The sequence below is a fragment of the Miscanthus floridulus genome, chromosome 7 (assembly GCF_019320115.1).
Source record: "Miscanthus floridulus cultivar M001 chromosome 7, ASM1932011v1, whole genome shotgun sequence".
Classification (NCBI taxonomy): Eukaryota; Viridiplantae; Streptophyta; class Magnoliopsida; order Poales; family Poaceae; genus Miscanthus; species Miscanthus floridulus.
In genome coordinates this window covers 131,390,532-131,415,283 of record NC_089586.1, presented here as the reverse complement: position 1 = coordinate 131,415,283, position 24,752 = coordinate 131,390,532, and the positions used below count along the sequence as shown (strand labels likewise).

Sequence of the window (24,752 nt, the reverse complement as noted above, 5' to 3'; positions counted from 1 at the left end):
TCTGCTCAAGGAGGCCCGCGAGACGACCATCATCTGCTCCACTCACTACCAGCAGACTCTCCGTAGGTACCATGAGAGGAAAATTAGAGGAAGAATCCTCGAGGTCGGAGACCTCGTGCTTCAAAGGACCCAGTCAACCAAGGAGAAACACAAGCTCTATCCACCTTAGGAAGGACCCTATATGGTGACTGAGGTGATCCGACCGGGCGCCTACCGACTGAAGGATGATAACGGCAATGTTCTCAGCAACACTTGGAACATCAAACAGTTGCGTCGTTTCTTCCCCTAAAAATTTGGTCATTACCGCTTTCTTTCATTCAACATTTGCTCCTACAAAGCACCCTGGCCCGAACACTTTTGGCCCGGGTCGCTCGGGGGCTCCACGGGGGTGCGATACCACCTCTCTTTTTTACTATCATATGGTAAATGCTTTTTTACCCGAACAAAAGGGTAGTCTGTTCCTTTAATTACCTTACGTAACTTTGCTTTAAACATTCCACCCGATCGCACCTTGCCACTACCTACGGTTACGAGCAGCTGAGCCACACAGGCCACGCCTAGGCTCTTAAGGTTGCAGACTACAGGACAAACGGGCAGGTGTGAAAAATAAAGAATAAAAACAAAGTTATGCTAGTGTAAACATAAGGAACGGATGGGACAAGCTTCCTTGAACGAAGTGATTCCATCACAAAAACAAAGTTGTTGTATTCATGGATACACAAAAACATTTACGTGGGGACTCCTCCACGAACTTATCCCTTACACATATTGCTTGTTTCTACTTTACATGCTATTGTGGCTGCCCGGCGGCATTGGCTGTCGACGCGACCGGTGAAGATAGGGGCTACTCACTCTCCGACTGGATGACGTTTGGCTCAGTCGAAGGTGGGGTGACATCTGCTTCTGACCTAGGCTCGACTCCATCTGTAGGTTGGGCGACATCCTCCTGGCGCGCACCTTCAGCCACGTTCGCACGGTGAACCTCCATCACCCATTGCGCGGAGACTTGCTCTGCCACCAACTATGCATGTGGCAGCAAGCTCTCCACGAGCGCATGGATGGCATCCGGGCTCCAGCCATCGGTGTACCAGCTGTAGATGGTAGTGAAGTCTAGGTCTAGGTGGTGCGTTGCCACCGAAGTCAGCACCCCCAACGTCTCGTAGAACATCATGTCGGAGATGAGGGCCCGAACCTCATCCGGGACCTCCGCCAGTCGGATGGCGAGCATGTTGATGCTTGGCGCCGACCCAAACACCTCCTAGACGATGACCTGGGCGACGTTGCAGAGCTGGTCGAGCTCCCCCTCAAGAGCACATCACTCCTCAAGGGACTTAGCCAGCACCTCCGTGCTCTGACCGATCATCGCCTTAGCCGTCTCCAGGTCCCGCTCCAGTGAACCAACCTTTCCACCCAGTTCTAGAAAAAGGATGACAAGCTCAGAAGCAGGCTAAAGGAAAAAACCAAGACATCAAAAGCAGAAAAAGTACATACCGAGGTGGGTGTTCTCGAGGATGGAGAGTCCTTCCTCCTGCCGAATCACCTGCTCGCACAGCCGGGCATTCACCTCATCCGTCCCAAGCACCTAGCCCTAGAGCACGAGCACCTCCTGGTCGACCTCCGACCGGGCCTTCTGCTCCAACTCCAGTGCCTCCAGGGAACTCAGGAGCGTTGCCTCGGTCTCCGCCAGGGACTTCTAGAGCGCCGCCTCGGTCTTCGCCTGGTGGACCTTCGCCATCTCAAGTACCCGCTCAGCGGTGGTCGCCTGCTCCACCGCGAGCAGCTCCGCCGCCAATGGCTCCATCGCCTCGCCTGCCCGATCTTGAGACTCATGGTGGGTGGACTCCAGCTCACGCTTGAGCTCGATGACCCACTGCAACATCGTGGCCTCCCGAGCGTGCTCCTCTTGGAAGAAACGGGACTTGCGTCTCGACATCTCCTCTAAGCCCTGCAAAGCAAGAAGCCAACACGCTGAAGCAACTAGCGAGAAACCAAGGAGTCAAGGACAAACACAGAAAACCTACCTCTGTGACCCGAGGCAGGTCAACCGTGACCGCCGCTATATGACCTTGACCCGCTCCAGGGCCTCCTCTAGCTTCACCCTGGTTTGGGCAAGATTGGACTCCATGGCGATTCCTCTCCCCCCAAGCACGTCCTAGAGCTGCACCTCCTGCTCATCTCGAAGGATGAACCGAACCTTCCTCGGGTCACCGGGGTAGGGCCACACCAGGTCGGTGGTCACCCCCGACCCGCTGGAAGGCCCAGCCGATGACTAAACCACCGCCAGCTCCTGTGATGGTAGGATGGCCAGCGGCTCCACCCTGGTGCCCACCTCACTGGGGTAGGGGATCTCCACCTCCTCGACCTCGCAGCCCACCGGCGGTTGTTCCACCTCCGGCCAGGCCATGTTGCCTCCCGATGCCGATAGCTCTGACCAGGAGGGCAAGTCGTGAGTCCCTCCGCCGGGCGAGGCAGGGAGCCCGGTCTCCCTCCTCTCTTAAGCCATTACTAATGGGGGAGGGGCCGCAAGGGTCACCTCCGACCCAACCTCCGGCGTCGGCACCGGGATCACCACCATCACCTCGGCTGCCGCCGTTGCCATACTTGCGACCGGCAGGGAAGGCACCACCCCTAGAGGGGAAGGACGCGCCGCCGCCACCAAGCTCTCGCCGCCGATCATCGCGACGCGCTGCAAAGTGGGCCTCCACTCCTCCCACACAGGAGGCGGGGCAATGCTCAACCCTGGCAGTATTTGGCCACTGTAAAAAAATATAGGCCAGTCGCACTCCAAAAACCTTAACTTTGAGATCGAGAAAAGAAACAAAGAATACATACCAGGACGCAAGCTGCAGGGCTCTGAAGCCCCAACCCGCTAGACGAGGGCCGCTCGTAGGTCATGAGCCACGCCCCCTCACTTCGACCGAGGGGGAGTCAACCCGGCTGACTCTCGCTCGGCCCACGCGTCGCCGCTATCACCGGCTCGAGGCGCACCGACCGGAGCAGCTACCGGATCATCCCCCCATTATGGGTCATGCGCCGGCGCCGGCCCCAATGATGCACGGGCATGAGCCCGATCCTCGGACCACCTGGCCTGCCCTACCATACCTGGAGCAGGTGGGTACAAGGCCGGCGATCGCGTCCGCTTTGCCTCCCGCTCGCCGATGGCGTCTGAGCTCGCGACACGATTTCTTGGCACAGGAATGTCGTCGTGCCTCTTTGCCTCCCGACCCCCGCCAGTGGACACAGCCATAGGCTCACAATGCTCCACCAAGGTCTCTCCTGGCCTCCCTCATCCTCAGAGGAGATCACGTCGTCACCCATCTCCGTGGGGTCCTCCAACTCAAGCGCCGCATCGAAGTCACTCCTATTCTCCCTTGCCCGCATGCCTCCTCCAAGCCTTCTCAGCTCTCTTCTTCTTCTTGGCATTCGCCGCCTCCTTCAGGGTGGCTTACCGAGCCACGCCCTCTGGCCCCTTTGGAAGATGCAGTCGAGACTTGTAACATTCAGGTCCCTACAAAACGGACGACTCAAAGTCAAGATTATAGGAGAGCAGGATCGAAAGGGACATGAAATAAGGAGAAGAGAACATACCAGGTTGGACAGCTTCAAAGCATGAAGAGGTCTAGGCTTCCCTTCGAGGGTCTCTTTGGCCCTCTGCTGTAGCACCCAGTCGAGTTGGCTCCAGACTTCGTCCTTCACCAACTCCTCCGACGATGTGCGGTCAGGGTCCGTCGGGCTGGTGTACTTCCACATCGGCTGCGTCCTCTCTGCCAGTGGAGCGAACTGACGGTGGAAGAAGGTGTGGAACACCCGTAGCCCGTCGAGTCCCTACTGCACCAGCTTCTAGAGCTCCGCCCCGATGACCTCCAGCTTGTTTTGCCGACTGGTAGGCCCCCATGACCAGCTATCCCGCCTCTCTAGCCTCCTTCCGGTGAACGGGGAGAATGGCGCCTCCACCGGGTTCCTGATGTAAAACCACTCCCCGTGCCACCCCCGATTGAAGTCGTAGGGGGTGTATGCGGGGTAGGCGCCCGACGCGCTTGGTTTCTTCTGCAGCGTGAAGCCCCCCACCAGTGCGATCTTGAGCGGCTTCCCCTCCAACAATGCTCACCCAGAGAAGATCTACCGGAAGAAGTCCACCTACGTCTCCATCCTGAGGAAGGCCTCGCACATGGTGACGTAGCCGGTGACGTGCAGCACCCTAGTTGGATTAAGGTGCTATAGCTCTAGGCCCCACTCATTGAGGAGCCCGCGCAGGAACCAGTGTGTGATGTACCCGAGGCTATGGGAAATCCTCCCCCATAGGAGCCCTCTAGTACACCACCTCCTTCGGCGGTAGCACCCCCTTCTCGGTGAAGGTGGCCAGCATGACTCGCTCACACAAGATGACCTCCAGCTCGACATTGCGCTCCAGATTCAAGAATGGATCTGTAAGTTTCTCCTCTCCCTCGCTCTCCCCATTTTCTCCTAGGAACCGCCGTGGCACACGAATGCTCTTGGCGAGAAGAAAGAAGGAGGAGAGGCGGCAGATGGGGAATAGGCGAAGGAATGGGGCAGAAGCCCTCCCCCTTCCCCTATTTAAAGAGGAGGCACAGTAGTTGGGGAAAGGCGAAGGATTGGGGTGAAAAAACCTCTCCCTTCCCCCATTCAATGCGGATGGCATACGGAGGGACATGTCCTGACCGATGGGACGCACTCTACCCGATGAGACAGCACCTAGATAGATGGGACATGGCCTGGGCATGGCCCACCACTACCACATGCCAGGCATGGGAAACAAGACGCAACCGCGTGTAGGCGGCCCTCCGCCTTCCCAGGCAAGACTTGGAAGGGCCCAACAATGAGATCTCCGCCTAGAGGAGACCAACGGGCTTCCTAAGTCGATCGGATGGCCCAGGCGAACATCGAGAGACAGGTAAGGAGCAGAGGGACGCCCCATGTGGGCCACGCCGACTCCATCATGAATGACGAGCGCGGATCCCATTCAGACATATCCGATAAAAACTCCTCAAACCTATCACTCGAGTCATCAAGGTGACTCTACCAAACCCCTCTTACTTCATTTAATTTTCTGAATGCATAAAACATTCATTCATCCATTCTCATACACTCATTCACACATTCATCCATGCAAGCATTCATTCATTCATCCCATACATCCAAAACATCGCATATGCAGTTGATGCATCATAACGCTTCGTGTTGCGTCACAAAGCGGTAGTTGCCTCATTCAACATGAGCAACGACCGACCGGGGTTCAAAGGCCGACCCATGAAGGGCTTGAGGCCGCCTCATGCCAAACAGAGCTAGGGGAGAAAACATAGATGAGCCATAGAGCCCTCACCCAGTCTACCCCAAAGCAGACAAGGTCATCTCAATATTCTCGTTCGATGCTAACCTCGAGCCATGCCCATAGAATCTCCATCGAGGGGAGGCCAGCGGGCCACATGGGTCGGTCTCTGGAATGACCCAGGCATCTACCGGGACATGGGTTAAGGAGTAGTGGAATGCCACATGAGGGCTATGCTGACCTTATCACGAATGATGGACCCGGATTCCACTCAAACGTGCCCGTTAGCGAGCTCACCGAGTGCGTCACTCGAGCCATCAAGGCAAGCGATGTTAGCTCAGCCCCTCCGGTTGTGGAAATCATGGATGGGGTAATACATGGAACTAGACCGACCCCTACTGAGCCCAACGAGGCTTAGGGGCTTAGGTCGCTCGACACCAACTCAGGAAATCGACCGACCACGCAGGTCGCGGGCGGGACAAACATGGGTGAACACCCCGATCGACGGTCTGCGGCCCTAGGAAAAAGAGTACCAAGTTGCTCAGCCTCCAATAGACTCACCAGTCGGATGCAGGCTCGGTGGCTACACCCACGGGTGCGCCCACTCGCACCCACTATCGAAATGAAGAATTCCCCCGCTGCCAAGATGAAAAAAAACCCTAGACGATTCTACCCGAATCGCCCATGGGCTCGGGGGCTACACTCGTGGGTGCGCTTGCGTGCACCCACCGTCAAGACAAAAAATCCCCTACATGATTCTACCCGAATCGCTCGAGGCTCGGGGGCTCCTATCGGGTTAATAAACCCGGGGTCCCTCATGGACCTGCTTCCTAGCAAAGGATCGGCCCAGCAGACGACGTTGCAAACGATGTGCAACTCCTGGGCTGGCCTAAAAAACATAATGACATGCCAAGGGCGATCCAGTCTCCGATCAAAAGGCCTGGCCAAAAAGGAACGGTGCTTGCTTCCGACTCTGGCCCGCCTCTCCGATCAGAAGGCTTGGTCAAGGAGGAATGACGCTCGCTTCCGTCCCTTCCAACTCCGGCCTGCCTCTCCGACCGGAAGGCCTGGCCAAGGAGGATTAACGCTCGCCTCTGACTCTGGCCTAGCTCCCCAACTAGAAGGCCAGGCCAGCTCGCCTCTGACTCCGGTGCTCGCTTCTAACTCCGGCCTGCCTCTCCGACCAGAAGGCCTGGCCGAGGAGGAACGACGATTGCCTCTGACTCTGGCCTGCCTTTCCGACTGGAAGGCCTGGCCAGCTCGCCTCTGACTCCCACGCTCGCTTCCAACTCTGGCCTGCCTCTCCGACCGAAAGGCCTGGCCAAGGAGAAACGACGCTCGCTTCTGACTCTGACTCGCCTCTCCGACCGGGAGTATATCGAACCTTTACTTACAGCTCTTCCCCGACCAGGAGGCGGGAGCCGACTGGGGAACAACTGACCGGGGATGCTCGCTCAGTGAAGACCTAGGAAACGAACAGAGCAAGTAAGGTAGGGTGCTCTAGTCAAATCGCAATATCAAGGGCCGTACCCTGCACACCTACAGGACAATACTATCAGGCTATGTTAGAAAGAGGCACCACAACCTTCTAGACATGTCAGAACATGAACAATGTTGTGGGCACCGACATTTATCCTATAGTATGGTAGGCGTCGACATCTGCCATACCAGAAGAAGACGATGGAACCTACCACATGCATCTAAACATCAACAGTGTTATGGGCGCCGACAAACCACCTTGTACCCGATGGCGTGGGCAACAATACTAGATAGCACACACACACACACTCTTTCTCTCACACTCCCTCTTGTAAAGTCGTCCCCTTCATTTATAAAAGGAGATGCGCTCTCTCCCAAAAGGGGACAAACAATTCGACCACCAGGATGATCAATTCACAGAGTCGAACAACCTACGATTCGAATGATTCCAACAGAGCACACGCTCAAATACTTAGCGCATGTAGGAGCTCCCGTCTCTCTCGGCCCTTCGGTCTAGAGTCTGACCAGACCTCTTGCACCCCCCATCTTATTCCCTCTCGTTTGTAACCCCACAGCAAACTTCGAGCACCTAGGCTCAGGAATAAAGTCACCGACCGACTCAAACTAGACATAGGGCATGTTGCCTAAACCAGTATAAACCCTATGGCATTGAGTGCTAGGCCATGTCCGATCACAACATATGGCAAAACTACAAATATTTATGTGTTGGTCACTTTTCGCACCGACAGTTGGCGCCGTCCGTGAGGAGAACGCCGTACATTCACGCTTTTGGTCATCGGATGGCCCACCTTTCCGCCATCTTCAGCATGGCAGGCTCAAGCATTATGACTCGCTTCGGCTCGCTAGAGTTTCCCGCACTCCCACCTATTGGGGTGTGGGTTCCACCCATCTTCGAGCCATCCCAGGCCTTCCTCTTTGGAAGCCTGGACTTCGTCGCCGACCAGCTCAGCGTGCTTCACCTTCGCAAGAAGGCACTTGTTCCGGCGCCCATCGGAGGGGCGCCCTCCATCGGCTCCGGAACTCCCAGCAAACTCAACGACGAGGCGTCTGTGCTTCGCTCCAAGCCTGCGCTAGGCTCAAACCCCACCGTGAGTAATGTACATACTATTATTTACTCACTATTTACTATTTTCCACCGATTCTCTAGAGGGACTTCGCTGTCCCTGCCACCACCGTCGTGCGATTGTTCCCCTATGGCCTCGCGTCCCCCATGGACGCGTACACATAGGGGCTTAGAAAGAGGTCTGGGCTTCCCTTTGAGGGTCTCTTTGGCCCTCAGCTGCAGCACCCGGTCGAGTCGGCTCCAGACTTCGTCCTTCACCAACTCCTCTGATGATGCATGGTTGGGGTCCATCGGGCCGGTATACATCCACATCGAATGCATCCTCTCTGCCAGCAGAGCAACCCGACGGTGGAAGAAGGTGTGGAACACCCGCAGCCTGTCGAGTCCCTACTGCACTAGCTTCTGGAGCTCCGCCTCGATGACCTCTAGCTTGTTTTGTCGACTAGCAGGCCCCCACGACTAGCTATCCTACCTCTCCGGTCTCCTTCCGGTGAACGGCAGGAACGGCGCCTCCACCGGGTTCCTGATGTAAAACCACTCCCCGTGCCACCCCTGATTGGAGTCATAGGCGGTGTACGTGAGGTAGGCACCCGACGCGCTTGGTTTCTTCTGCAGCATGAAGCCCCCCACTGGCGCGATCCTAAGCGGCTTCCCCTCCAACAATGCTCACCCAGAGAAGATCCGATGGAAGAAGTCCACCTATGGCTTCATCCCGAGGAAGACCTCGCACACGGTGACGAAGCCGGTGACGTGCAGCACCCTAGTTGGATTAAGGTGTTGTAGCTCCAGGCCCCACTCATTAAGGAGTCCACGCATGAACCAGTGCGCGGGGTACCCTAGCCTGTGCTCATGGAAGGCGAGGAAGGAGACGACCTCGTCGGCCCGAGGCTGTGGGAAATCCTCCCCTGTAGGAGCCCTCTAGTGCACCACCTCCTTCGGTGGTAGCACCCCCTTCTCGATGAAGGCAGCCAGCATCGACTCGCTCACGCAAGATGACCTCCAGCCCGACATTGCGCTCTGGATTCATGAATGGATCTGTAAGTTTCTCCTCTCCCTCGCTCTCCCCTTTTTCTCCTAGGAACCGACGTGGCACACAAACGCTCTTGGCGAGAAGGAAGAAGGAGGAGAGGCGGCAGATGGGGAATAGGCGAAGGAACAGGGCAGAAGCCCTCCCCTGTCCCCTATTTAAAGAGGAGGCCCAGTAGTTGGGGAAAGGCGATGGATTGGCGCGAAAAAACCTCTCCCTTCCCCCATTCAATGTGGATGGCATGTGGCAGGACGCATCCTGATCGATGGGACGCACTCTACCCAACGAGATGGCACCTAGATAGATGATACATGGCCTGGGCATGGCCCACCACTACCACACACTAGGCACAGGAAACAAGACGCAACCGCACGTAGGTGGCCCTCCGCCTTCCTAGGCAAGACTTGGAAGGGCCCAACAGCGTGATCTTAGCCCAGAGGAGACCAACAGGCTTCCTGAGTTGATCGGACCGCTCAAGCAAACGCCGAGAGACAAGTATGGAGCAGAGGGACGCCACATGTGGGCCACACCAACTTCGTCATGAATGATGAGCGTGGATCCCATTTGAACATATCCGATAAAAACTCCTCAAACCTATCACTCGAGTCATCAAGGTGACTCTACCAAACCCCTCTTACTTCATTTGATTTTCTGAATGCATAAAACATTCATTCATCCATTCTTATACACGCATTCACACATTCATCCATGCACGCATTCATTCATTCATCCCATGCATCCAAAGCATCACATATGTAGTTGATGCATCACAATGCTTCGTGTTGCGTCATGAAGCGGTAGTTGCCTCATTCAACATGAGCAACGACCGATCGGGGTTTGAAGGCTGGCCCACAAAGGGCTCGATGCCGCCTCATGTCAAACAGAGCTAGGGGAGAAAACATAGATGAGCCCCAGTGGCCCTCGCCCAGTCTGCCCCAAAGCAGACAAGGTCATCTCAATCTTCTTGTTCGATGCTAACCTTGAGCCATGCCCATAGAATCTCCATCGAGGGGAGGCCAGCGGGCCACATGGGTCGATCTCCGGAATGACCCGGGCATCTACCGGGACGTGGGTTAAGGAGTAGTGGAATGCTGACCCCGTCATAAATGACGGACTCGGATTCCACTCAAACATGCCCGTTAGCGAGCTCACCGAGCACGTCACTCGAGCCATCGAGGCAAGCAATGTTAGCTCAGCCCCTCTGGTTGCAGAAACCACGGATTGGGTAACGCATGGAACTAGACTGACCCCTAGTGTCGGTGTTTTGGAACCGGGGGTCCCTCAACCAACGAGTGAATTTGTGCCGCGTGCCCCTAATCCCGGATGGTGATGCAAAGAGACACAAGGTTTATACTGGTTCAGGCAATCGAGGCCCTACGTCCAGTCTGAGAGATCGATCTTGTATTCCTCGCACCTGAGTGCTCATAGTAGGGGTTACAAGCTAGGTGAGAGAGAGAGCTAGCCCCAGGTCTCGGCGAGGGTGGTGCGGACTGCTCGAGACGTTGTTCCCGAGCAGCGTGGAAGCGTGGTTCTATCGGTGTGTTCGTCTGTCTGCCCGTTGCCTTCTCGAAATGGTACCGGCTACCTCCTTTTATAACCGCAAGGAGAAGACCAGAAGTACATGAGAAGGCTACTATTTGCTGATGTATTCTGCTCCCCGGAGCAGCGCGGCGTCGTGGGAGTTCCCGTCGGTGTCTAGTCGGTATGGTCTCCAGGCCGGCGACATGCTGCGCTCCTGTACCTTTGTTGACTTGGTGAAGTGCCGAGGCCTGGGGGCTACGGTGGTCGGTTGTGTCGAGACCTGCTGTGCTGAGGCCGGGACCCGCTGTGCCGAGGCCTGCTGTGTCGAGGCCTTTGTGGACGGCAATGCGGAGTCTTGGCGGCCATCGTCGTAGTTGATTTAGGTGGAACAGTGCGGAACGTGCGTCTACAGGATATGGTACCCTGTATCGTCAGCAAGGGATGGTAAAAAGGCGATTTGACCGTTGTCCCGTCGCTCCTGTCGCGGTGCACTGCCGATCGTGGCTTACGTAGTGGGTGCAGCTGGGCGCATTGATTGGACGCGACAGCCTGCTAGAGCGACTTTTGAGGCGGAGGCGACGAGGTTGCGGGACGAGCCCAGCCTCGGACGAGGCGGAGCACGGCCAGCTCGCCTGAGGCCCTACCGGGAGTCTCGGGCGAGGCGGAACTCGGTCAGTCCGCTGGTCCCGAGGTCATAGGAACCCAGTTCTGACTCCCCACGTCGTGTTCGTCCTTGGTGCAGGAGTTTAGGCAGCACAGTAGATGGTAACCCCTGCTCAGTCCCGTCGTGGATGGCAGGGCGCTGACGTGCTGGTCTGTCACTTCGCCGTACTGTGTCGTCGTCTGGTTGTCGGAGTGGTTGAGCGCCTTGATTAGATGTGATGTCCAGCCGGGGTAGTCTAGTCAAAGCGGTGGTCGCGGGGCTGGTGGCGAGCCGGCCTCGCGCGAAATAGGAGAATCGCAGGCCTCGGCGAGGGGGCCTCGGGCGAATCGGACAATCGGTACTTCTTCGGAGGCCTCGGCGAGAGGGCCTCGGGTGAAGGGGCCTCGGCGAGGGGGCCTCGGGCGAATCGGAGATTTCTGGCTGAGACCTCGTTTGTCTTATTGGTTCTTGTTTTTAGGGTCTAAGCAGTTTTTTGGTTCTTGCTTGGGGTACCCCTTCTCACGGTATCCGACAGTAGCCCCCGAGCCTTGGGGGGAGTGGAGGCACTCCCCCTGAGGTTCTGGCGAGAATTGGCTCTTGATATTTCCTGTCGAGATGGTGTTCCGTGTTTAAGGTTTCGGTGGGTGCGCGCGAGCGCACCCGCCGGGTGTAGCCCCCGAGGCCCTGGAGGAGTGATTTCACTTCTTCAGGGGCTTTTTTCTCTTTCGAGTGAGGGTTTCACATTGTGTTTTGCCGAGCCCGTGGATACGAGTTCGGATCGCTGGGCCTCGACGATGCTGCGGGAAGAGCCCCTTAGCCTCTGCCTGGAGCAAGAGGTCCGTCAGGGGTTCCCCCGGCTTTTTGTACGACCCTCGTGCTTCCTTTTCGCTCGGAAGGAGGGGTGGAAGATGCCATGCTACCCTCGGGGGGCGCGAGCGACGGCATTTCCGGTGAGCTGTTATCGGGTAAGTCCGAGTGGAGGCCCGTACCCCGTTCGCTGGGGGTCGGCTAGCGGTCCGGAGACGCGCTCCAAGAGTACCGGCGGGTTTCTCTAGTGGGTGCCGAGGCCGTTCGCTGGGCCTCGGTGGCTCGGTGCCTCCCTACGGTGGGATCCCATTCGGAGACCTCCCTGCCGGTCTCGGACACGACACAGGGCGTGCTTGTACAGGCTCGCCCGTGGTCGTCCCTGACTCTTTTGCCCTGGGGCAGCTGTCGAAACCCCTGGGGGCCCAGCCTTCGAACCCCTGGACCGTAATGGACTTGGGTCGATTGTCTTTATCTTGTGTGCAGGAAGAGCCCCCGAGCCTCCGCACGGAGCGAGAGGGCGGTCAGGGGTCCTCCCGACTTTTTTGTCCGTCCCCCGCACGTCCTTTTCGCTCGGACGGGGGGCTGTTTGCTGAGCCCACTCGTGTGCGAGCCTGAGCCACTGGGTCTCGGCAAAGTTTGCAGGAGGAGCCCCCGAGTCTCTCGCACGGAGCGAGAGAGCGGTCAGAGGTCCCCCTGGCTTTTGGTTCGCCCCTCGCGCGTGAGGGTTTGTCAGCCGAGCCCCCCTCGGGTGCGAGCATAGGTCGCGGGGTCTCGGCGTCCTTTGCAGAAGGAGCTCCCTAGCCTCTGCGCGGAGCAAGAGGGCCGTCAGGAGTTCTTCCGGCTTTTTGAACGACCCTCGCGCTTCCTTTTCGCTCGGAAGGAGGGTTTGTGTTGCCGAGCCCCCTCGTGTGCGAGCCCAAGTTGCTGGGACTCGGCAATGTTTCGCAGGAAGAGTCCCCTACCCTCTGCGCGGAGCAAGAGGGCTGTCAGGGATTCTCCTAACTTTTCGTTCGACCCTCGCGCTTCCTTTTCGCTCGGAAGGAGGGGTGGAAGATGCCACGCTACCCTCGGTGGGCACGAGCGACGGCATTTCTGGTGAGCTGTTATCGGGTAAGTCCGAGTGGAGGCCCGTACCCCGTTCGCTGGGGGTCGGCTAGCGGTCCGGAGACGCGCTCCAAGAGTACCGGAGGGTTTCTCTAGTGGGTGCCGAGGCCGTTCGCTGGGCCTCGGTGGCTCGGTGCCTCCCTACGGTGGGATCCCATTCGGAGACCTCCCTGCCGGTCTCGGACGCGACACAGGGCGTCCCAAGCGTTTCGCTTGCTTGGGCCTTGGCCTCGCATAGGCTCGCCCGTAGTCGCCCCTGACTCTGTTGTCCTGGGGCGGCTGTCGAAACCCTTAAGGGCCCAGCCTTCGAACCCCTGGACCGTAGTGGGCTCGGTGCCCAGTTCCTTTGCGTGAAAGGAATCGGGTGGGGGTTATCCCTCTCCCTATGGCTAGCAACGGCAGGCGCGTCTTTTGAGGCGGCTTTTTCGGGGAGGCGAAACGGCGCCTGCTGCTGCTGCGGTTGGACGCGACGTGGCGTCAGCCTACGGGACGTAACTGCACGCGCAATTAATGAGGGAGTGGGTGCGTGGGCGGTAAGATCGGATCTGGGTAACCGCAGCGGATTTTCTGGGGGAAACTTCCCCGATTCCGTCGCCCGGTGGTTTCGACTCGTCCCTGCATAAATACGCAAATAGCCTCGCCCTCCCCCTCCTTACCTTTTCCGCATTCGCTTTTGCTGCCTCCGTGCCGTTGCTGAGAGCATAGAGCGCCGGGGAAGAGAAGGGCGAGGGCGAGAGACCGAAAGAGAGAGGGAGAGAGATTACCGTCGTAGCAGCGTCCTCCGCCGCGCAATGGCTGGTGGTCCCGTCATCCTCCCGACGGGTCCCTGGGAGCGGTCCGACGTCACCGAGGAGAAGCTGCAGTCGCTCGTGGAGGCCAGTCTTCTTCGCCCGATCACCGACCCCGACGAGCCGGAGTGGATTGTTCCGGGGAACGAGTCGAAGCCGAGGCCGCGCGACGGCTATGTGGTGAGCTTCGTCGTCTTCCACGAGCGAGGCTTCGGGTCACCGGTGGACAACTTCATGCGGGCGCTCCCGCACTACTATGGCGTGGAGCTGCACAATTTCAGCCCCAACTCCATCGCGCAGGCGGCCATCTTTGTCGCCGTCTGTGAGGGGTACCTGGGGATCGCTCCCCACTGGGAGTTGTGGCTCCACTTGTTCCGAGCGACGTTCACCACCAAGCCAGGGGGAACGAGGGGGGCTCGGAAGGCGCAGAGGGCCGGCGGCTGCACCCTTCACGTGCGCCAAGATCGGCAGTCCCTCTACATCCCGGCCCAGCTGTCATCGTCCAACCGTCGTTGGTATGACGGCTGGTTCTACCTCCGCAACGACGGCGGAGGACTTCCCCCTTATACCGGGCGGGTTGTAGAGAGTCAACCAGAGAAGTGGGGGTACGGCGTCATCAAGGTCGATCAGCCTAGGCTGGAACCGCTCTTGAGGGCCTTGGGGAAGCTGCGTGACCACGGCCTTTCGGCGGCCGTGGTCGTGGCGGCTTTTCACCGCCGGAGGGTGTTGCCGCTGATGGCCCGGTGGCGGCGGCTGTTCGAGATGACCCCGGGCGATTCGATCGTCGGTGTCAAGATGTCCGCCTTCGCCCTTACCGACGACGAGACCCTGCGTCAGGTGAGAGAAGCGGTGGACGGGAAGTCGAAGATCGACGATTTGATGCCGTTCCCGATGCGCCCGTCGCGGGGGTATGTCTCGCTGGTAAGTTGGGCGTTGTCGAGGCTTTCGCGGCCTTCTTGTTTTTCGCCTTTTTTGTCTGTTGTCTTACTTCGTCGTTCTCGCAGGGGATAAGAGACGTGCGAGGCTCCCCGCCGCCCGTTCCCGAGGACGCCCGGCGGCGATCCGTGAACAGGGCGCGTGCCGAGGAGGAGAAGAAGAAGAAAGATGCCGAGGAGGCGAAGCGCACGAAGAAGATCCTCGCGCGCGAAAAGCTGGACGCCCGTCGCCGGCGCCAGAGGCTCGACGGTCTCCCTTTGGAGCCGTCCCCCTCGTCATCGGTGTCGGATTCTTCGAGCGACGGCGGCGGGCGCGAGGTGGGGACGGCCTGCCTGGAACACCTCCCCGACATCAGGGAGATGGTTCCCGGGGCGCCGGCAAGGAGCCTGACGCCACTAGGAGGAGGAGGAGGTGTCCCGGGGCCAGTGGCGGCCCGTCCCGGGGCCGAGGCCGACACACCTGAGGCGCGGGTGTCGGAGGAGCGTGCCGTCAGCCCGATGGGTTCGACGGTGGAGGTGGAGCGGGTGACGGTGGGGGCGACCCCATTATCTCCGCGAAGGGTCGAGGAGGTGCCGGGGTCCGACGGAGGCCAGCTGGCACTGGTGGACACCGAGGCCGCGCTGCTGCCACCACCGCTGCCGTTGCAGAGGAGGCAGGCGGTGTCGAAGCGGCTGCATCCCCGTTCGCGGTAAGCGTCTTCTCTGGTGGAGTCCGTAGTACTTCTTGTTTGCCCCTTGGTTGCATGCTGACCTTGGGAGTGTCTTTTCTTCCAGCCAGACGCTTCTGGTGGAAGATCCTCCCTTGGCGCCCCGTAAGGCGCTCAAGGTGAACGTTAGCTCCTCCGCCCATCAGGCAGCGGAGGCGCAGGCTGGCGTGCGACGCGGCGCGGCGTCGGGCGGAGCCGTTTCGGAGGAGGCGGCTGCCCAGGAAAAGGGGGCCGAGGCGGCCGTGGAGCGAGTGGAGGAGGAGCAGCCCATGCCTCGCGATGTTGTGGGTCTTGGGGCGAAGGAGGCTGGGGCGTCTGCTATTGCCGAGGCCATTGAGGGTGAGGCCGGAGCCCCCAAGACCTCCGACGTCAGGGCGGTGGACGCCAGGGCCATCGAGGTAGAGATGGCGGAGGCCAGAGCCCCCGGGTCCGTCGAGACCGAGGCGATGGAGGTGGAGACGGGGCAAATTTTGGCGCCGCCCCTGGTTCAGACAATCTCGTCTGATGATTCCTCCCGATGGAAGGAGGCGGCGGACGTCGAGGCGGCCAGTACCGCGGAGCAGCCAGTCCCAGATCCCGCCGAGGGGAGTTCGGTTCTTGTCCGGCTACGGCCCGAGCCTCGTGGGTGGAACTTCCCGCGTGTTTTCTGGTGGAACCGGGCTGACCCCGAGGGGGAGCCTGTGTTCGCCCTTGAAGATACCGCAGAGGGGGGGCATTGGGGCACCCTCGAGCAGTACCGCCAACTGGCAGTGCGGTCGCTGCAGACAGCGATGACTATTATGGGTCAGGACTTGCCCGGTGTCACGCGGGTAAGTACTTTCCTCTCTCGTGCTGTGTTGTTTTCTCTCCGAGCCCCCTCGCAGTGTTTGACGTGCGTTTTTTGTTTTGCCTCCTTAGGAGCTCGAGACCCAATCCCTTGGGAAATCGGTGTTCCTGCGAAATGAGAGGGATATCTGGGACCAGCTCCGGCGCCAAAAGGGCCTGCTTGCCGATGCCCAGGGGCTATTGTCGGCGCGGAGTGCGGAAGTGGAGGACCTCCGCCTTCGTTGTGCTGACATTCAGGCCGAGTTGGCCACGGCTAAGGAGCAGTCCGCCCCTCTGGTGGCCAAAATCAAGGAACTGGAGGAGGAGCGAGACTCCTTCAGGCTTCGGGCCCAAGAAGCGACGGCCTCTGCTAAGGTCACAGCCGGGCAGCTGGGTACGGAGCAGAGCGAGCATCAGGCGACGAAAGTCGCCTTGGCAGAGGCTACCAAGGCGGCCGAGGCCTCTCGGGTCGAGGTCTCAGCCTGGAAGAGCAAGGCCGAGGGTAAGTTCCGCTGAACCATGTTCCTCGCTCCATTTGCTCTGGTTCGCGTTTGACTCCTGACCCCTCGTCGCGACGTAGATCTGGGGAAAGAGGCCTCCCAGGCGGCTGAGGCCTCCGTCGCAGCGCAAGCGGCGCTGGATGTCGAGGTCCGGGAGCACGAGGCGCTGCGCAGCGCTGTCCGGACTGCCTGCGAGGCTCTGGACGTCGAGGAGGTCCAATCAGCTAGCTCCCTTGGGAGCCGCCTGATTGCGTTGAGCGGCCACGTCCGCGAGAGACTCCGAGGGGCGTTGCACACGGGTGTCAAGCGCGCCCTGGCCGTCGTCTCCTCGCACTACGCCATCAACCTCGAGGCTGTCAGCGATGGCTATGTGTTGCCAGAAGATGACGAGGAGGCTGATGCAGAGGTCGTGAGGCTATTGGAGGCGGCCGAGGCACCTGGCACAGCGCTGGCCCGTCTATTTGAAGAAGAGGTAGTCCCTCCCGCGCCGGCCGCCGATCCTTGAGCTTTGACCTGGGCCAAAAGGGGCCATGTAACCGGATTGGGTTAGTTGTCATACCGTGACGTCTTTGTGGCCGTCGAGGCTTGTAAAGTATTTGCGTATGTGCGTCTTTTAATCGTTTTCTGTTCTACTTCCGAGCCTGTGCCCTCTGTCTCGATCTTGGGAACCCGCAAAGAAAACCCTCGGGACCTAAGCCGTCCTTCGGCGAAGGGTGGTGAGGGAGCTGCTGTAGCCCAGAGGCGTAGGCCGTTCTCACGTCTCGACCGGCCCTTTGGCCTCCAGACAAACTTTTGGTCTTTGGGTTTCTTGTGAAGGTCCCGTCGGAGCCCGAGAGAGTTTGGCGTAGAAATTTTTTGAAAGACCATTAACGAATGGTGTTCAGGACTTAGGGGGTTCCCCCTTTCTAGCCCCCGAGGGAGGCCCGGCTTTGCAGAGGCAGAGCCGAGTCTCCCTTATATCGTTATTGTGACGTCGAGCCCCTATTGATAGACAAGCTCTTTGTACAGAACTTCCTCGGAGCCTACGCTGTCCTTTGGGTGAAAAGGTGGTGAGGGAGTTGCCGTAGCCCGGAGGCGTAGGCCGTTCTCACGGCTCAGCCGGCCTTTTCACCTTTGAGACGATCGTACGGTCCTTGGGTTCTATACAATCGGCTTGTCTATAAGGGGGGTTTCTCGAAAAATTATAACTAAGAACGCTTCTTTATTGCATTTCGAGAAACAATGTAAACAACGTTTGGAATTTTAAGGGTAGAAACGACGTAGCTGTTCTATGTTCCAAGCGTTGGTGAAGATTTCGCCCTTCTCGTTGGCTAACTTGTAGGTCCCGGGCTTCAGCACTTGAGCGGCTCAGGGGAAGGACTGCGGTCCTCACCGCTGTCGTAGCGACCGCCTCGGTGTGGGTGGTAGCCCCGGGCGGCTCCGTCGTCGTGGCGCCGTCGCCTGCCAACTACCTCGTGGTCGCCTTGTACCTCGCGTTGGTGTCCAGGTCGGTCGCGCGCCGAGAGGGCCCTGTTGACCGTCGGCGCGCGAGCGGGCTCGGGACGAACCGAGGCATCCTGGCCTTGGCGAGGTCGTGCCGTGGGTTGCTTCGAGGTGCCTCCGCGCCGGCGGGAGGTGGAACTTTCGGCCTGCTGCACTGCTGTGGTCTCGAGGAGGTCGCGGAGATCTCCGCGGACCCGTCGCCCCTCGGTGGTGGAGGGCTCGGGCATTGCTCGGACCAGCATTGCAGCAGCTGCGACATTCTGGCTAGCGCGATTAAAGATTGGGGGTGGCTCTCCCCCCTCGTCGTCGTTGATGCGGTGATGGACGTCGTGGGCCCTCCCTCGGGCCCCTCCGCCCTCACCGCGCCCTTGCTGCTCCTGCTCGAGAGTGTCCCTAAGCTGTTGCAGAAGGAGTCGGTCTTGTTCGACCTTGGCTTGAAGCTCGCGGAGCTGCTCCAGGTCTGGGCGTCGATGCCCCCCGAGGACGGGATTCTCGTTCCATGCTGCCGGGGCCTCGAGACGCGGGGGTGTGGCGTCGCCCGCCCCTGCCCGGGGCGGGGAATGGTTGCCTGTCCTCTCGCTCTCTTCGCCCGCCCTTAGCATCCCGAGCCCGACGTGGAAGCACTCACGAGATGGATCGTAAGTCCCTTCATCGTCGGAGCCGGAGTAGCCGAGGCAGTAATCGCTTGCGGCCAAGAATTGGCGCAAAGCCCCAGGGTTGTGGAGTTCGGAGAAATCCACCCTGGGCCATGCCTCGTCCTCGTCCGAGGAGTCGGAGCGGGTACCCAAGTCGAGAGCGAAGCGCTGGCGGCGTTCCGAGGGGTGCTCGTGAGTGGCAGCGTAAGCGTAGGCGTAAGAGGCGGCGGCATTTCTCAACCCAAAGGGGTATGGGGACGGGGCCGTCTCCAAATTCTGCCCCGCCGGGGTCGGCTCTTCAGGGAGTGGCGGAGCGGGGTTAGACGACTGGGCATCGCCGTAAGCCACCGGCGATTTTCCTTTGTCCAGGCTCAGGTCAGACAGGTCCCCAGCCAGGGACCCCGTACCAACAGCTGGTCGTAGGGCATCGGCGGGGAATGGCGTGCCGCCCCGGGCTCGCGTAGCGTCGGGGTGGCCTTGCTCGCGCCGTTCCTGGCGAGCGTGGCGAGAGCGGCCGCCCGGGCGCCGCCTGCGCCTGGGCTGCCGGGGCGCGACTTCGTCGTCGGACGGTGGGGTTCGAGGAGTGAGGAGCACCATGTCGTACTCATGCCCTAGAGACATGAACTCTAGGCTCCCGAACCAAACTATGGTGCCGAGACGCAATGGTCGTATGTGGTCTGCCATCCGGAACTTGCTAGGATGACGAAGCTGACACGCGGACGACCCCTACCTGGCGCGCCAACTGTCGGTGTTTTGGAACCGGGGGTCCCTCAACCAACGAGTGAATTTGTGCCGCGTGCCCCTAATCCCGGATGGTGATGCAAAGAGACACAAGGTTTATACTAGTTCAGGCAATCGAGGCCCTACGTCCAGTCTGAGAGATCGATCTTGTATTCCTCGCACCTGAGTGCTCGTAGTAGGGGTTACAAGCTAGGTGAGAGAGGGAGCTAGCCCCAGGTCTCGGCGAGGGTGGTGCGGACTGCTCGAGACGTTGTTCCCGAGCAGTGTGGAAGCGTGGTTCTATCGGTGTGTTCGTCTGTCTGCCCGTTGCCTTCTCGAAATGGTACCGGCTACCTCCTTTTATAACCGCAAGGAGAAGACCAGAAGTACATGAGAAGGCTACTATTTGCTAACGTATTCTGCTCCCCGGAGCAGCGCGGCGTCGTGGGAGTTCCCGTCGGTGTCTAGTCGGTATGGTCTCCAGGCCGGCGACATGCTGCGCTCCTGTACCTTTGTTGACTTGGTGAAGTGCCGAGGCCTGGGGGCTGCGGTGGTCGGTTGTGTCGAGACCTGCTGTGCTGAGGCCGAGACCCACTGTGCCGAGGCCTGCTGTGTCGAGGCCTTTGTGGACGGCAATGCGGAGTCTTGGCGGCCATCGTCGTAGTTGATTTAGGCGGAACAGTGCGGAACGTGCGTCTACAGGATATGGTACCCTGTATCGTCAGCAAGGGATGGTAAAAAGGCGATTTGACCGTTGTCCCGTCGCTCCTGTCGCGGTGCACTGCCGATCGTGGCTTACGTAGTGGGTGCAGCTGGGCGCATTGATTGGACGCGACAGCCTGCTAGAGCGACTTTTGAGGCGGAGGCGACGAGGTTGCGGGACGAGCCCAGCCTCGGATGAGGCGGAGCACGGCCAGCTCGCCTGAGGCCCTACCGGGAGTCTCGGGCGAGGCGGAACTCGGTCAGTCCGCTGGTCCCGAGGTCACAGGAACCCAGTTCTGACTCCCCACGTCGTGTTTGTCCTTGGTGCAGGAGTTTAGGCAGCACAGTAGCCGGTAACCCCTGCTCAGTCCCGTCGTGGATGGCAGGGCGCTGACGTGCTGGTCTGTCACTTCGCCGTACTGTGTCGTCGTCTGGTTGTCGGAGTGGTTGAGCGCCTTGATTAGATGTGATGTCCAGCCGGGGTAGTCTAGTCAAAGCGGTGGTCGCGGGGCTGGTGGCGAGCCGGCCTCGCGCGAAATAGGAGAATCGCAGGCCTCGGCGAGGGGGCCTCGGGCGAATCGGACAATCGGTACTTCTTCTGAGGCCTCGGCGAGAGGGCCTCGGGTGAAGGGGCCTCGGCGAGGGGGCCTCGGGCGAATCGGAGATTTCTGGCTGAGACCTCGTTTGTCTTATTGGTTCTTGTTTTTAGGGTCTAAGCAGTTTTTTGGTTCTTGCTTGGGGTACCCCTTCTCACGGTATCCGACACCTAGTGAGCCCAATGAGGCTTAGGGGCTCAGGTCGCCCGACACCGACTCAGGAAATCAACCAACCGCGCATGTTATGGGCGGGACAAACATGGGCGAACACCCCGAACGACGATCTGCGGCCCTAGGAAAAAGAGTACCAAGTTGCTCAGCCTCCAACCAACTCACCAGTCGGACATAGGCTCGGGGGCTACACCCGTGGGTGTGCTCACGTGCACCTGCTGTCAAAATGAAGAATTCCCCCGCTGCCAAGATGAAAAAAAAACCTAGACGATTCTACCCAAATCACCCACGGGCTCGTACACCTCGCACACCTGCAGGATAGTACTATCAGGCCATGTCAGAAAGAGGCACCACAACCTTCCAAACATGTCAGAACATGAACAATGTTGTGGGCGCCGACATTTATCCTATAGTATGGTAGGCGCCGACATCTGCCATATCAGAAGAAGACGATGGAACCTACCACATGCATCTGAACATCAACAGTGTTATGGGCACCGACAAACCGCTTGTACCCAATGGCGTTGGCAACAATACTAGATAGCACACACACACACTCTTTCTCTCACACTCCCTCTTGTAAAGCCGCCCCCTTCATCTATAAAAGGGGATGCGCTCTCTACCAAAAGGGGACGGACAATTCGGCCACCAGGACGATCGATTCACAGAGACGAACAACCTACGATTTGAATGATTCCAATAGAGCAGACGCTCAAATACTTAGCGCACGTAGGAGATCCTATCTCTCTTGGCTCTTTGGTCTAGAGTCCGACCAGACCTCTTGCACCCCCATCTTATTCCCTCTTGTTTGTAACCCCACAGCAAACTTCGAGCACCTAGGCTCAGGAATAAAGTCACCGACCGACTCAAACTGGATGTAGGGCACATTGCCTGAACTAGTATAAACCCTGTATCATTGAGTGCTAGGCCACGTTCGATCACAACGTACGGCAAAACTACAAATATTTATGTGTTGGTCACTTTTCGCACCGGCAGTTGGCGCCGTCCGTGGGGAGAACACCGTACGTTCACGCTTTTGGTCATCAGATGGCCCACCTTTCCGCCATCTTCGGCATGGCAGGCTCAAGCGGTATGACTCGCTTCGGCTCGCTGGAGTTTCCCGCACTCCCACCTATTGGCATGTGGGTTTCGCCTGTCTTCAAGCCATCCCAGGCCTTCCTCTTTGGTAGCCTAGACTTCATCGCCGACCAGCTCAGCGTGCTTCGCCTTCGCAAGAAGGCACTTGTTCCAGCGCCCATCAGAGGGGTGCCCTCTGTCGACTTCGGAACTCCTGGCGAACTCAACGATGACGTGCCTACGCTACGCTCCGAGCCTGCGCTTGGCTCAAACCCCACCGTGAGTAATGTACATATTGTTATTTACTCGCTATTTACTATTTTCCACCGATTCTTCGGAGGGACTCCGCTGTCCCTGCCCTGACCGTCGTGCGATCGGTTCCCCTATGGCCTCATGTCCCCTGTGGATGCGTACGCACAGGGACTCAGAAAGAGGTCTGGGCTTCCCTTTGAGGGTTTCTTTGGCCCTCAGCTGCAGCACTCGGTCGAGTTGGCTCCAGACTTCGTCCTTCGCCAACTCCTCCGACGACGCACGGTCGGGGTCCGTCGGGCCAGTGTACATCCACATCGGCTGCATCCTCTCTACCAGTGGAGCGACCCGATGGTGGAAGAAGGTGTGGAACACCCACAGCCTGTCGAGTCCCTACTACACCAGCTTCTGGAGCTCCGCCCCGATGACCTCTAGCTTGTTTTGCCGACTAGCAGGCCCCCACGACCAGCTATCCTGCCTCTCCGGCCTCCTTCCGGTGAATGGCGGGAATGGTGCCTCCGCCAGGTTCCTGATGTAAAACCACTCCCCGTACCACCCCTAATTGGAGTCGTAGGGGGTGTACGCGAGGTAGGCGCCCGACGCGCTCGGTTTCTTCTGCAGCGTGAAGCCCCCCACCGGTGCGATCCTGAGCGGCTTCCCCTCCGACAATGCTCGCCCAGAGAAGATCCGCCGGAAGAAGTCCACCTATGGCTCCATCCCGAGGAAGGCCTCGCACACAGTGACGAAGCCGGTGACGTGCAGCACCCTAGTTTGATTAAGGTGCTGTAGCTCTAGGCCCCACTCATTGAGGAGCCCACGCAGGAACCAGTGTGCGTGGTACCCTAGCCCGTGCTCATGAAAGGCGACGAAGGAGATGACCTCGCCATCCCGAGGCTGTGGGAAATCCTCCCTCGTAGGATACCTCCAGTGCACCACCTCCTTCGGCGGTAGCACCCCCTTCTCGATGAAGGCGGCCAGCACCGACTCGCTCACACAAGATGACCTCTAGCTCAACATTGCCCTCCGGATTCATGAACGGATCTATAAGTTTCTCCTCTCCCTCGCTCTCCCCTTTTTCTCCTAGGAACCGCCGTGGCACACAAACACTCGTGGCGAGAAGGAAGAAGGAGGAGAGGCGGCAGATGGGGACTAGGCGAAGGAACAGGGCAGAAGCCATCCCCCGTCCCCTATTTAAAGAGGAGGCGTAGCAGTTGGGGAAAGGCGAAGGATTGGGGTGAAAAACACTCTCCCTTCCCCCATTCAATGCTGATGGCATGAGGCGGGACGTATCCTGACCGATGGGACGCACTCTGCCCGACGAGACGGCACCTAGATAGACAAGACATGGCCTGGGCATGGGCCACCACTACCACACACTAGGCATGAGAAACAAGACACAACCGCGCGTAGGTGGCCCTCTGCCTTCCTAGGCAAGACTTGGAAGGGCCCAACAACGAGATCTCCGCCCAGAGGAGACCAACGGGCTTCCCGAGTCGATCGGACCGCTCAGGCGAACGCCGAGAGATAGGTAAGGAGCATAGGGACGCCACATGTGGGCCACACCAACTCCGTCATGAATGATGAGCGTGGATCCCATTCGGACACATCCAATAAAAACTCCTCAAACCTGTCACTCGAGTCATCAAGGTGACTCTACCAAACCCCTCTTACTTCATTTGATTTTCTGAATGCATAAAACATTCATTCATCCATTCTCATACACGCATTCACACATTCATCCATGCACGCATTCATTCATTCATCCCATACGTCCAAAGCATCGCATATGTAGTTGATGCATCACAATGCTTCGTGTTGCGTCACGAAGCGGTAGTTGCCTCATTCAACATGAGCAACGACCGACCGAGGTTTGAAGGCTGGCCCGCGAAGGACTCGAGGCCGCCTCGTGTCAAATGGAGCCAGGGGAGAAAACATAGATGAGCCCCAGCGGCCCTCGCCCAGTCTGCCCCGAAGCAGACAAGGTCATCTCAATCTTCATGTTCGATGCTAACCTCGAGCCATGCCCATAGAATCTCCATCGAGGGGAGGCCAGCGGGCCACATGGGTCGGTCTCCGGAATGACCCGGGCATCTACCAGGACGTGGGTTAAGGAGCAGCGGAATGCCACATGAGGGCTATGCCAACCCCATCATGAATGATGGACCCGGATTCCACTCGAACGTGCCTGTTAGTGAGCTCACCGAGCGTGTCACTCGAGCCATCGAGGCAAGCAACGTTAGCTCAGCCCCTCCGGTTGCGGAAACCATGGATGGGGTATGCATGGAACTAGACCGACCCCTATTGATCCTAATGAGGCTTAGGGGCTCAGGTCGCCCGACACCGAATCGGGAAATCAACCGACCGCGCACGTCGCGGGTGGGACAAACATGGGCGAACACCCCGAACGATGGTCTGCGGCCCCAGGAAAAAGAGT

At 58.9% G+C, this 24,752-nt stretch overlaps 1 protein-coding gene across 1 annotated transcript; it reads left to right on the top strand.

Moving 5' to 3' along the window:
- Positions 1 to 14,502: 14,502 nt before the first annotated feature.
- On the top strand, positions 14,503 to 17,191 carry LOC136466294 (uncharacterized). The gene is made up of 3 exons (XM_066464684.1): positions 14,503 to 14,661; positions 16,445 to 16,688; positions 16,767 to 17,191. The coding sequence occupies exons 1-3, from the start codon at positions 14,503 to 14,505 to the stop codon at positions 17,189 to 17,191; spliced, it is 828 nt and encodes a 275-aa protein (XP_066320781.1).
- Positions 17,192 to 24,752: the final 7,561 nt, after the last annotated feature.